This window comes from Saccopteryx leptura, chromosome 1 (genome assembly GCF_036850995.1).
Source record: "Saccopteryx leptura isolate mSacLep1 chromosome 1, mSacLep1_pri_phased_curated, whole genome shotgun sequence".
NCBI classification, from domain to species: domain Eukaryota; kingdom Metazoa; phylum Chordata; class Mammalia; order Chiroptera; family Emballonuridae; genus Saccopteryx; species Saccopteryx leptura.
The window spans coordinates 247,075,750-247,088,437 of NC_089503.1; the positions used below are offsets into that span (position 1 = coordinate 247,075,750).

The window sequence follows — 12,688 nt, forward strand, 5'->3', positions numbered from 1 at the left end:
ATAGGGTAAACATATCTAAATATAATAATGAAATATAAGCAAAATAAATGGATACTAGAGGTGGTGATAATAATGATGGAAAGAAAGCCGGGTAAGATAGTTCTAAGAGGGTGCCTTAAGGAGGTGAGTATACTACTCGTTTATCCCCTGTATGAGTTATCTGGTCCTGCATAACAGATTGTCCCAAATTAGCAGCTTAAAACCACAGGAATCTGACGTGGTTTTGCTGGATTCTCTGCTTCAGGATCTCTCACAGCTGTAATTGAGATGTCAGCCAGGGCTGGGGTCTCATCTGAAGGCCTGATTGGTACAGGGTCTGCTTTCAATCTCATTTATGTGTTCATTGACAGAATTCAGTTCCTCACACATGGCCTCTTGGCCAGAGGTTGCCCCAGTTCCTTGCCTTTATACGAAGCACAGGAGGAGAGTCTCCTGGAAGTGACATCAACTTTGCCACATTCCACTGATTAGGAGGAAGCCCCAGGTCCCAGCCACATGCAAGGGGAAAGAACTGCACATAGATGTGACCACCAGGAGGCTGCCAGACCCCCCCATCCACAGTGAGCTTTTAAGAGCAGGTGTCATGTTGATTAGTTTGTCCATCTGGGCACTTGGCAGGTATACAGTAACTGTTGTTTTGTTTTTTATTGGTTGGTTTTTGGGTTTTGGTTTTTTGCTGTGAGGAGGAGAGATAGACTCCCGCATGAGCCCTGACTGGGATCCACCTGCAACGCCTGTCTAGCTTGATGCTCGAATCTACCGAGCTATCCTCAGTACCCTCAGCACCCTGGGTCAACGCTCAAACCAGTCAGGCCACTGGCTGCGACAGGGGAAAGAAGGAATAGGTGGAGAGGGAGGGGAAGAGAAGCAGATGGACACTTCTCATGTGTGCCCTGACTGAGGATCAAACTCAGGATGTCCACATGCCGGGCTGACGTTCTATCCACTGAGCCAATCGGCCAGGGGCAAATTTCTTTTTAATTGATTGGAGCCTGACCAATGGTGGCACAGTGGATAGAGCGTCGACCTGGGACACTAAGGTCCCAAGTTCAAAACCCTGAGGTCACCAGCTTGAGCATGGGATCATTAATACGATCCCATGGCTTGTGCAAGGGGTTCCTGGCTTGGACTGAGCCCCTCCCAGGTTAAGGCACGCGCCAGAGGCAATCAATGAACAACTAAAGTGACACAACTACAAGTTGATGCTTCTCATACCCCTCCTCTTCTCTTTCTCTTTTGCTTAAAAAATTGATTAGCGAGAAAGGAAGGGAGAGAGAGACATCAATCTGTTGTTCCACCTAATTGTACATTCATTGGTTGTTTCTAGTATGTGCCCTGACTGGGAATTGAACCCACACCTTTGATGTATAGGGACCGTGTTCTAACTGAGCTGCCCGCAAACTACCTGGCCAAGGTCTGTTCAGTAAATATTTGTAGCCTGACTAAATGAGTGTCTCTTTATTCACAGATGAGGGAATTGAAGGCCAAGGAGGCTTTTGATTCCGCCTGCACTCTGCTCCCCCCTCGCCCGCCCCCCCGGGTCCTCCACCTGCCTCTGGTAGTGTTTCATTAATTCCTCTTTTCCTTTCAGGCTTTTACACTTCTTTCTCCCACTCTGTGACGTGGGAGCAATTTTGCTCTTGGCCCCCAATTTACTTGTGGGAGTTTCCAGGGCCAAGCAAGCAAAGGGACAGCAGCATATTTGGGGGCTGTCATTTGTGCAGACTCTCCTGGGTCTCTGCCTGTTCCTCCACCCCCTGCCTGTCCTCGCCTCCCCTGGATCCTCCCCCGCACTTGCTATCTGGAGGCTACCCTCCCCCATCATTGTTGACAGTTCCCTTTTCCCATGAGCTTCATGTCTGTCATCTGGTTCCTCGGGAGCTGTCATGCCTCATCTAGAATCTCCATTAACTCCCCTGGGGACTACCTGGCTGCTGGAGCACATCAGAGGGCTGGGGTAGGGGTGGCCACCCCTCATGCCGGAGCCCACGCCTGCCTGAGCCTAGGGCCTCACAAAGGAGGTGGGGGGCTGCTCCCAGCAGGGAGCAGGCACTGCACCAAACCCCCTCCACACGAGAGCTCGCTGCCCGCTCCCATGGCCACACACTCCATTGCTGTCCCCCTTTACCTAGGAGGGGAGGTCCCAAGGGCTCAGCTAGTGAAGGGCAGCACCTGAGTTTAAAACTGCAAGACTCCAAGGATATACCTTTTAATTTTTTTTTTTTTTTACAGAGACAGAGAGAGGGATAGACAGGAACAGACAGACAGGAACAGAGAGAGATGAGAAGCATCAATCATTAGTTTTTCATTGTGCGTTGCAACACCTTAGTTGTTCATTGATTGCCCTCTCATATGTGCCTTGACCGCGGGCCTTCAGCAGACTGAGTAACCCCTTGCTGGAGCCAGCGACCTTGGGTTCAAGATAGTGAGCTTTTGCTCAAACCAGATGAGCCTGCGGTAAAGCCGGCGACCTCGGGGGTCTCGAACCTGGGTCTTCTGCATCCCAGTCCGACGCTCTATCCACTGTGCCACCGCCTGGTCAGGCCCTTTTAATTTTTTAAAGCAATTTATTGATTTTATTTTTTTTTCTTTTTCTTAAGTTGGAAACAGGGAGGCAGTCAGACAGACTCCCACATGCGCCCGACTGGGATCCACCTGGCGTGCCCACCAGGGGGCGATGCTCTGCCCATCTGGGGCATCGCTCTGCCACAATCAGAGCCATTCTAGCGCCTGAGGCAGAGGCCACAGAGCCATCCTCAGCGCCCAGGCAAACTTTGCTCCAATAGAGCCTTGGCTGCGGGAGGGGAAGAGAGAGACAGAGAGGAAGGAGAGGGGGAGGGGTGGAGAAGCAGATGGGCGCCTCTCCTGTGTGCCCTGGCCGGGAATCGAACCTGGGTCTCCCGCACGCCAGGCCAACGCTCTACCACTGAGCCAACCAGCCAGGGCCAGCAATTTATTGATTTTAGAGAGGAAGGGACACAGAAAGGGAAACATTAATTTGTTGCTCCACCTATTTATGCATTCATTGGTTGATTCCTGTATGTGTTCCTACCAGGGATCAAACCCACAACCTTGGTGCATGGGGATGATGCTCCAACCAACTGAGCTTCTTGGCCATGGCAAGGCTACAGTTTTGATGCCCACACTCCATTAGCCAGAAGCCTCCAGAGGCTGAGTTGTGCTCCCCCCATCAGGTTATAGGCTCATGACGGATGACAGGGCTATGCCTCTTCCATCATATTGGGATCCTGGAAGTCAGGGCCATGTCTTCTCCATTAGACGGAACCCCTGAAGGCAAGCACATATTTCTTCCATCAGACTGGGTAATTCAAAGGGCAGGATAGGTTTATGTCTCCTTCATCAGAGGCAGGGCCGTGTTTCTCCCATCAGATTAGAAGCCCCTGAAGTCAGAGCCATGCCTCCCCATCATACTAGGTGCTTCAGAGGGGAGGATCAGGCCTCTCCTATCAAATGAAGAGCCTATGGAGGCTTGCACATATCTCCTCCATCATACAGGGACTTCTGGGGCCAAGACCAATCTCTCCCATGAGACTGGGCATTAAGAAAGGCATGACTGCCTGACCAGGCGGTGGCACAGTGGATGGAGCATCGGACTGGGATGCTGAAGGACCCAGGTTCGAGACCCCGAGGTCTCCAGCTTGAGCGCGGGCTCATCTGGCTTGAGCAAAAAGCTCACCAGCTTGTGTTCAGGGTCGCTGGCTCCAGCAAGAGGTTACTCGGTCTGCTGTAGCCCCCCAGTCAAGGCACATATGAGAAAGCAATCAATGAACAACTAAGGTGTCGCAACGAGAAACTGATGATTGATGCTTCTCATCTCTCTCCATTCCTGTCTGTCTGTCCCTATCTATCCCTCTCTCTGACTCTCTCCCTGTTCCTGTAAAAACAATAAATTAATTAAAAAAAAAAGAAAGGCATGACTAGGCCCTGGCCAGTTGGCTCAGCGGTGGAGCGTCGGCCTGGCGTCGGCCAGTTTCGATTCCCGGCCAGAGCACATAGGAGAGGCGCCCATTTGCTTCTCCACCCCTCCCCTTCCTTCCTCTCTGTCTCTCTCTTCCCCTCCCACAGCCAAGGCTCCATTGGAGCAAAGATGCCCGGGCGCTGGGGATGGTTCCTTGGCCTCTGCCCCAGGTGCTAGGGTGGCTCTGGTCGAGGCAGAGCGATGCCCCGGAGGGGCAGAGCATCGCCCCCTGGTGGGCAGAGCGTCGCCCCTGGTGGGCGTGCAGGGTGGATCCCAGTCGGGCGCATGCAGGAGTCTGTCTGACTGTCTCTCCCCGTTTCCAGCTTCAGAAAAATACAAAAAAAAAAAAAAAGAAAGAAAGAAAGGCATGACTGGCCCTGGCTGGTTGGCTCAGTGGTAGAGCGTCAGCCTGGCGTGCAGAAGTCCCGGGTTTGATTCCCGGCCAGGGCACACAGGAGAAGCGCCCATTTGCTTCTCCACCCCTCCCCTTCCTTCCTCTCTGTCTCTCTCTTCCCCTCCCACAGCCAAGGCTCCATTGGAGCAAAGATGGCCCAGGCGCTGGGGATGGCTCTGTGGCCTCTGCCTCAGGCACTAGAGTGACTCTGGTCGGCATAGCAATGTCCCAGATGGGCAGAGCATCGCCCCCTGGTGGGCAGAGTGTCGCCCCCTGGTGGGCATGCCGGGTGGGTCCCAGTCGGGCACATGCGGGAGTCTGTCTGTCTCTCCCCGTTTCCAGCTTCAGAAAAAAAAAAAAAAGAAAGGCATGACTGTCTAGGACAGGGGTCCCCAAACTTTTTACACAGGGGGCCAGTTCACTGTCCCTCAGACTGTTAGAGGGCCAGACTATAAAAAAAAACTATGAACAAATCCCTATGCACACTGCACATATCTTATTTTAAAGTAAAAAAAATGAGAACAAATACGATATTTAAAATAAAGAACAAGTAAATTTAATTTTTTTTTTTTTTTTGTATATTTCTGAAGCTGGAAACGGGGAGAGACAGTCAGACAGACTCCTGCATGCGCCCGACCGGGATCCACCCGGCATGCCCACCAGGGGCATGCTCTGCCCACCAGGGGGCGATGCTCTGCCCCTCCCAGGGGCGTTGCTCTGCTGAGACCAGAGCCACTCTAGCGCCTGGGGCAGAGGCCAAGGAGCCATCCCCAGCGCCCGGGCCATCTTTGCTCCAATGGAGCCTTGGCTGTGGGAGGGGAAGAGAGAGACAGAGAGGAAGGAGGGGGAGGGGTGGAGAAGCAAATGGGCGCTTCTCCTATGTGCCCTGGCCGGGAATCGAACCCGGGTCCCCCACACGCCAGGCCGACGCTCTACCACTGAGCCAAACGGCCAGGGCCAAGAACAAGTAAATTTAAATCAACAAACTGACCAGTATTTCAATGGGAACTATGCTCCTCTCACCAACCAACAATGAAAAAGGTGCCCCTTCCGGAAGTGCGGTGGGGGCCGGATAAATGGCCTCAGGGGGCTGCATGCGGCCCGCGGGCCGTAGTTTGGGGACCCCTGGTCTAGGAGCTTCAGAGGGCAGAGATTGTCTCTCCTATCAGAGTAGGACCTCTTAAGGCAGGGCCATGCCTCCTCTATCAGATCAGCAATGAAACTATATCTGCCTGATCCCCTCTGTCTTGGTGCTTTGGCCCCACCCCAACTCTAGATTTGATGGTCCAGTGGGGACAGAGAGGCAAGCACAGCCCCCTGCCAGGGTCCCCATCCAGCTCCTTCTGAGGTCCCATCTACCCTAAGCATATGTTGAGCACTTACTTGCTCAATGCACTGGAATACTATTCAGCTATGAAAAGGAATGAAGCAACGATGCTCACTGCAATGTGGATGAACCGTGAAAACATGATGCTCAGTGAGAGAAGCCTGACATGAAAGGCCTCATAGTGTGATTCCATTTATGTGGAATGTCCAGAACAGGCAAACCCACAGAAACAAAGTAGATTCGTGGTTGTCATGGGCTGGAGATTTGGGGAGAATAAGAAGTTACTGCTGCCCTGGCCGGTTGGCTCAGCGGTAGAGCGTCGGCCTAGTGTGCGGAGGACCCGGGTTCGATTCCCGGCCAGGGCACATAGGAGAAGCGCCCATTTGCTTCTCCACCCCTCCGCCGCGCTTTCCTCTCTGTCTCTCTCTTCCCCTCCCGCAGCCAAGGCTCCATTGGAGCAAAGATGGCCCGGGCGCTGGGCATGGCTCTGTGGCCTCTGCCTCAGGCGCTAGAGTGGCTCTGGTCGCAATATGGCGACGCCCAGGATGGGCAGAGCATCGCACCCTGGGGGGCAGAGCACCGCCCCTGGTGGGCGTGCCGGGTGGATCCCGGTTGGGCGCATGCGGGAGTCTGTCTGACTGTCACTCCCTGTTTCCAGCTTCAGAAAAATGAAAAAGAAAAAAAAAAAAAAGGTACTGCTGCTTGATCTGTGGTGCCTCAGTGGATGGGGCATTGACCTGGATGGAGCGCTAAGGTCGCCAGTTCAGACTCAGGACTTGCCCAGTCAAAGAACATACAGGGAAGCAACTGTGAGTTGATGTTTCCTAACTCTTTCCCCTCACCTTTCTCTCTCCTCTCTAATATCAACAAATAAAATCTTTTTTTTGAAAAAAGTTATAACTGTCTGACCTTTGGTGGCGCAGTGGATAAAGTGTTGACCTGAAATACTGAGGTCACCAGTTCAAACCCCGGGCTTGCCTGGTCAAGGCACATATGGGAGTTGCTTCCTGCTTCTCCCCTGCCCCTTCCCTCTCTCTAAAATGAATAAATCTTAAAAGAAAAAGTTATTGCTAATTTTGGGATGATAAAAATGTTCTGGAATTAGTGGTGAGAATTACACAATCTTCTGAACATACTAAAACCCACCGAAATGCACACTTTAAGCGAGTAAAATGTAGGTTATGTGAATTATATCTCAAAAGGAAGTGCTCCAACCAGTGCCAGGCAGTAAGTGCTCAACAGAGGTTAGCTGTTATGCTCCCATTTCAGAGATAGGAGAACAGTCCAGGTCACTATCCAAGGTCAGGGAGGCTGAGGCCCACCTGGGAGGACTCCCTGTTGAACTGCCTGGGGGAAATGCTGAGGAAAGGAAGGTGGCCTCAGCCTAGGACCTCAGACCACCCACTTCCTTGCCTTTGTCCAAGCAGTGACCCCTCCAAGCATGGTTCCATGGCTCCCTCTGCTCCAATCAGAAAACCAAAACCCAAGAGGTTATGTGATTCAACAGGCCACATCTCAAGGTCACAAGACCCCCAGCTGGGCTCTCCTATCCACCTCCTCCAGCTCCTCCCCCCTTCCCCTCCCTGCTCTTTGCTTTGGGGAGAAAGGGCAGCCCCAGAAGAAGCCAGCTTAACAGTGCAGGAAAGTCAAACGCTGTTTGATTCTGCCTCCGGGGCCTCTCATTGCTATTCTTGACACAAACTGTAATCAGAAGGCTTCTTTCAAATATTTATACCTCAGACACTGAGTATTTATCTGATATGGTAAGGACTCGGATTTGATGAGATCTGTCATCAGCTCATCCCTGAGCCAAGCCCTGAATTATCTGGCGGCTGATAGAGAACAAGACTATTAGCTTCTGTGCTCCCAGGCCGTCCACAGGGACACTGCCTTGTCACTGATCAGAGTGGGCAGAGAGGGATGGGGGCTGAATGATGTGTGCTTCAGGAGGGAGGACTGAGTCCAGCAGGTTCATGTTGGGTGACACATCCAAAGAAGGAAAGAGGAGGACACAGGGAAACAAGACTCTGCTACTGCTTGAGGCTTTTCCTTGCCAGCTCTGGACCTCAGTTTTCCCATCTGGAAAATGGGGCTAGCAGTGGAGGGGAGGAGCTGGAGAACCGTTGATTCCCTGAAGAGACTGGTGGGTCTGTAATGCCACTCCAAGCCAGACCATATTATGGCATCCCGGGAGAAGTAAACTGTGGAGTGACTCTAAGCAATCCTTCCCTCTTCCTATGCCTCAGTTTCTTCATCAGGAAAAAAATAACTCCCTCCCTCTGGCAACCCTTTCTCTAGCTCTTCTGTTAGAAGAGCCATTTTTTTTCTTTTTTAAATTTACTGATTTGAGAAAGAAACATTGATTTGCTATTGCACCCATCCGTGGACTCATTGGTTGATTCTTTTTTATTTTTTTAAAGTGAGGGAGAGAGACAGGCTGACAGACAGGGACAGACAGGAAAGGAGAGAGATGAGAAACATCAACTTGTAGTTGTGGCACCTTAGTTGTTCGTTGATTGCTTTCTTATCCATGCCTTGACCAGGGGACTCCAGCTGAGCCAGAGACCCCTTGTTCAAGCCAGCGACCATGGTTTCAAGCCAGCAACCTTGGGCTCATGTCTGTGCACTCAACCTCTGCGTTTTGAACCTGGGTCCTCAGATGCCCGTGCTGACGTTTATCCACTGCATCACCACCTAATCTGGCCTCATTGGTTGATTCTTATGTGCCATGATGGGAATCGAACCTGCAACCATGGGGTACTGGAGGGGTACTCTAACCAACTGAGCTACCCAGCCAAGCCTAGAAGCCCTATTTTTCAAGCCAGGAAAGCAAAATGCAGATGACATAGACCCTACTGTTCTTCCCAGGGTCAGCTCACAGCACTCTCAGCTTTGACTTCTGTTTGGTCCTCTCCTCCAAGCCACACACACCCTCCCACCCTGGTGGGCTGGGAGAAGGAAATCTGGGGTTCCATCGTTCCTGACTACCCTTCTCTTTCTCCAATGTTAGGGGAACTCAGCAAGCCCCCTTGCTGAGGGGGAAGGGGAAAAATTGTATTTGCTCTGGAAGTAGCCCGAAGCTCCGTTTGCCTCTCTCACTCCCGGCAAAACCTCTTAGTGTCCTTGCCCCCAGACGGCTGCAGCTGCCAACCGGCAGCCAGGACAGGCAAGACCCTTCTCATTTCTGTCCCCCTCCTGGCCTCCACCCCCAGAAGCCACAAAGGGACAGATGCTGAGGACACTCGCCAGGCACAGATACCATCTCCTTCCCCTGGCCAGCTGCCCCAACCCTCTTCCCCCATCCTGCAATTAGTCTCCCTAGGGAGCGGGGTACTGAGAAGAGTCTTCTTGGGGAGGGGAAGCCAGATCCCCGTCCTTTCCGTTGCCTCTCTTTTTCCTCAGCTGCGTCAATATCGCTGCGGATGACCTTTGCAACAATTTCCACACCCCCAATCTCCTCGTCAGTTTTTCAGCCAGGTCCTGGTTCAATTTCAACCCTTAAATGTGGCCACTGTCGCCCCCTCTGCTGGACAATTCGCTCCGTCTGGTGGTCAAATCCAGCCTTCCTTTCCCCAGCCAAATTCCACCTCCCTCCCTCGACCCACCCCGCCTCTACACTTCCCACACTCCTGAAGGTCAGCCCCTGTCGGCTCCCACCTCCCGCGCTCCTCGTTCGCTCCTGCGAGCCTCGGCCCTCCGGATCAGTGTCCAGCTGCCTCGGTCCCGGCCCCCGCGACTCCTGCCTCACACACCCCCTCCCTCCGTGGGCAGCGGCTCCCCTCCCCAGAACAGCTGAAGGTCTCGATCACCTCCGAGGGGGACGCAGGAGGAGGAGAGGGAATGGGGAAAGCCGCGGAGGGGGAGGGGGAGAAGCCTTGACATTGCTGCCCTGGCAGAAGGTCGGGACTGGGGCGTCCGCCTGCGCGCCCCCTCCCCAAAATCCCACCTCCCGGCCGCGCGCCGGCGGCGGCGGGTCAAGTCTCCGAAAACGTGAAGGGGGATTGCAGAAGGTTTTATTTCCCTTTGTGCCGGTGGCTGGGGCCAGATCGAGGCGGCAGGGCTGGGGGCCGAAGGATTGTGGCTCTTCCCGGAGCAGAGGGGAGCGCCACAAAGGATGCACCGCGTCGGGGTCACAGTCCCGGTGGCCCAACTTTGGGCGGGGCGCCCGCGCCCCGGGGGAGCCCGCCTGCTGCTCTAAGCGTCCAGGCGTCGGGACTGAGCCAGGGCTGGGGGCGTCCGCCGGCGGCGCTTTCCTCGACCCTTGGACCCCAGGAAAAGATCCCGGAGCTTCCCGGAGGCGGCTGGTGGTCGAGTTGCAAGCGGGAACCTCGCTGCCCGCAGAAACTCCGCGCGCTTCCGCGGATGTCCTCGCCCTGGCCGGACGACCCCGCGCTCAGCGTTCGAGGCCCTACCAGGCATCCCCTTCCCCTGCGGTCCTTCCAGAGCCGGGCTAAGGTGGGCTTTGGCGCCTCCTCTCTCCTCTGTCTCCTTTTTTCTCCCCTTTTTACCCTCTTCTGAGTCCAGCCGAGGGGTACACCTGATTTTCCTTCTCCTCCTCCTCCTCCCTCTCCTCCTCCCATTCTCCATCGCCTCCTCCTCTTTCCAGGGGGCTTTGCGGAGGAAGGGGGCCCAGAAGAGAGCATGTGGGTCCCGCTCTGACTGTAGCCAGGTTTGAGGTGACGCGGGTCCAAATGGCCAAGTGGCTACGAGACTACCTGAGCTTTGGCGGTCGGAGGCCCCCTCCGCAGCCACCCACTCCGGACTACACGGAAAGCGACATCCTGCGGGCCTACTTGGAGCAGAAGAATCTGGACTTTGAGGACCCTTATGAGGACGCAGACAGCCGCCTGGAGCCGGACCCCGCAGATTCCGGGGACTCCAAGTATGGCTCTCCCAAGCACCGGCTCATCAAGGTGGAAGCAGCCGACATGGCAGACATGGCCAGAGCCAAGGTCTTGCTGGGCAGTGCAGGGGCAGAGGTGCGTGGCTAAGGGTCGGAAGCTGGGTGGCCCCAGGAGATTGGGTGGAGAGGACCAGGCTGGGCCCAAGACTTTGGGGAGTGTGTTTAATGTGTGACTGCAGGAGTAAGACAGAGTGCCAGCCAGACACTCCCCAGTCCTTCACCTGCTTGGTGAAGTTTGATATTTGTCCCTTTTCAGTACACAGTGCTGGTCATGCCTATCTCTCTGGTTGCCTTGCTTTGTCCTTCTGTTCCCTGATCTCCCTCTCCAGTTCCCTTCCCTCAGCTTTCCTTCCTCTTGGCAGCTGGAGGGATGGTCCTAAAACTGATCTGAGTGATTCACTCCCCCTGCTGGGCACTAAAACATCTTCACTTCTACTATTTGAATTTCCTCTGTTATTATTCCCATTTTACAGAAGTGGAAACTGAGGGTCACTGAAAAGAAGAGAAGCAACTTGCCTGAGGTCACATGGTTCTAGCTCCAGATCTGACTACAAAAACATGGGGGGTTTTTTGTAGTATTTTTCTTAGAGGATCACTGCTACCCTAAATGGAGACAGAGAAGGATTTGGGGAGGGTTAGGAAAGGCTATGTTGGGTTGATGGGAGAGAAAGGGAGAAGGAGGCCAGGACCCAGACAACCTGAGATCAAAACATGCTTCTTACCAACTCTGTGACCCTGAGCAAATCACTTACCATCTCTGTGCCTTGGTTTCCTCATCTGTAAAATGGGGATAATGTGCTTACTGAGTGTTTATATGACAAGTAAATGTACATAAAGCATTTAAAACAGTGCTGGCAGCTGATAAATATTAAAATTATTGCAGGAGGGAAGCTAGGGGGTCTATTTTGGGAAGAACCCCACCTGCGTGAAGGAGCCCTAACTGGGTAGCTCAGTTAGAGCATCATCCCAACATGCCAAGCTTGCATGTTCGATCCCCAGTCAGGGCACATACAAGAATCAACTAACGAATGCATAAATAAGTGGAACAACAAATTGATGTTTCTCTGTCTCTCTCTTTCTCTCTCCCCCTTCCTCTCTCTAGAATCAAACAATACATTAAAAAAGAACTTTTTTAACTTTACAAAGGAAGGGAGCAGGGAAAGCTGGCATCTGTCTGCAAACATTTATGGATGGTAGAGGAGACTCCCTACCTCCCTTTCCCAAAAAAGAGAGAACTGCGTGAAGGGGATGTGTCAGATGGCCCAGAGCGGGGCGGGCAGGCAGAGGGTGTATGCACCATCACCCAGCAGGGAGTATCTCAGCTAGGTTTGGTTTCCCTGAGCCTGTGCCCCTCCTTTTCTTTTCTCCCCAGTCAGAAGTTGACACTGAGTATTCAGACCCCTTTGATGCCCAGCCTCATCCACCACCCCCAGATGATGGCTACATGGAACCCTATGATGCCCAGCGGGTCATGAGTGGTGAGTGAGCAGGGCTTGGGTGGGGGAGATGACAGAGTCCCAGATGGTAATGGGACCAGTGTCCTCGGTCTCCCAGAACTGCCTTGCAGAGCAGTGCAGCTGTATGACACTCCCTATGAAGAACAAGATGGAGAAACAGGAGACAGGCCTCTTTCAGGGCAGAGGTCTCGTCAGAGCCGGCTGCCCCAGGAGGATGAACGGCCAGCAGATGAGTATGACCAGCCCTGGGAGTGGAAGAAAGACCACATCTCCAAGGCATTTGCAGGTACTTCTCCAACCCTGGCATGGACTTCTAAATGCCTGTGTCTTTCTATTTTTTACTCTCACCATATCCCCTGTCTCAACTTACAAAGTAGACCCCAATTATCTGCCACTTTGGTAGTTTGTTAATTCTCACTAAAGTGTGAATGACTGATAGTCACAAATTTCCCTTCCCAGAAGAAACTATGTTCCTTGGAAACTGAAACACCTTTTAGAGTGCAATAGGATCTACCTACTCATTTCGCTCAGTGTAGTACAGAAAAAGGCTTTGGTGTCAGACTAGACCTGGGTTTGTATCACTTACTTGGACAAATCATTTTATCTCCCTGAGTCTGTTTCCTTACCT

General features: G+C 53.1%; 1 protein-coding gene across 2 annotated transcripts in view; it reads left to right on the forward strand.

Moving 5' to 3' along the window:
• The window catches only part of SHD (Src homology 2 domain containing transforming protein D), a 30,741-nt gene that overhangs the window by 13,581 nt on the left and 4,472 nt on the right, over positions 1–12,688 (forward strand). Inside the window, exons 1-4 of one of the 2 annotated variants that reach the window (XM_066344531.1) lie at positions 9,354–10,155; positions 10,307–10,679; positions 11,976–12,081; positions 12,158–12,346. In XM_066344531.1, the coding sequence (XP_066200628.1) occupies positions 10,392–10,679; positions 11,976–12,081; positions 12,158–12,346 (583 nt within the window). In that variant the 5' untranslated portion in view covers positions 9,354–10,155; positions 10,307–10,391. Of the gene's footprint in view, positions 1–9,353; positions 10,156–10,306; positions 10,680–11,975; positions 12,082–12,157; positions 12,347–12,688 lie in introns of those variants that run through there. The other variant, XM_066344540.1, reaches the window with a different exon arrangement.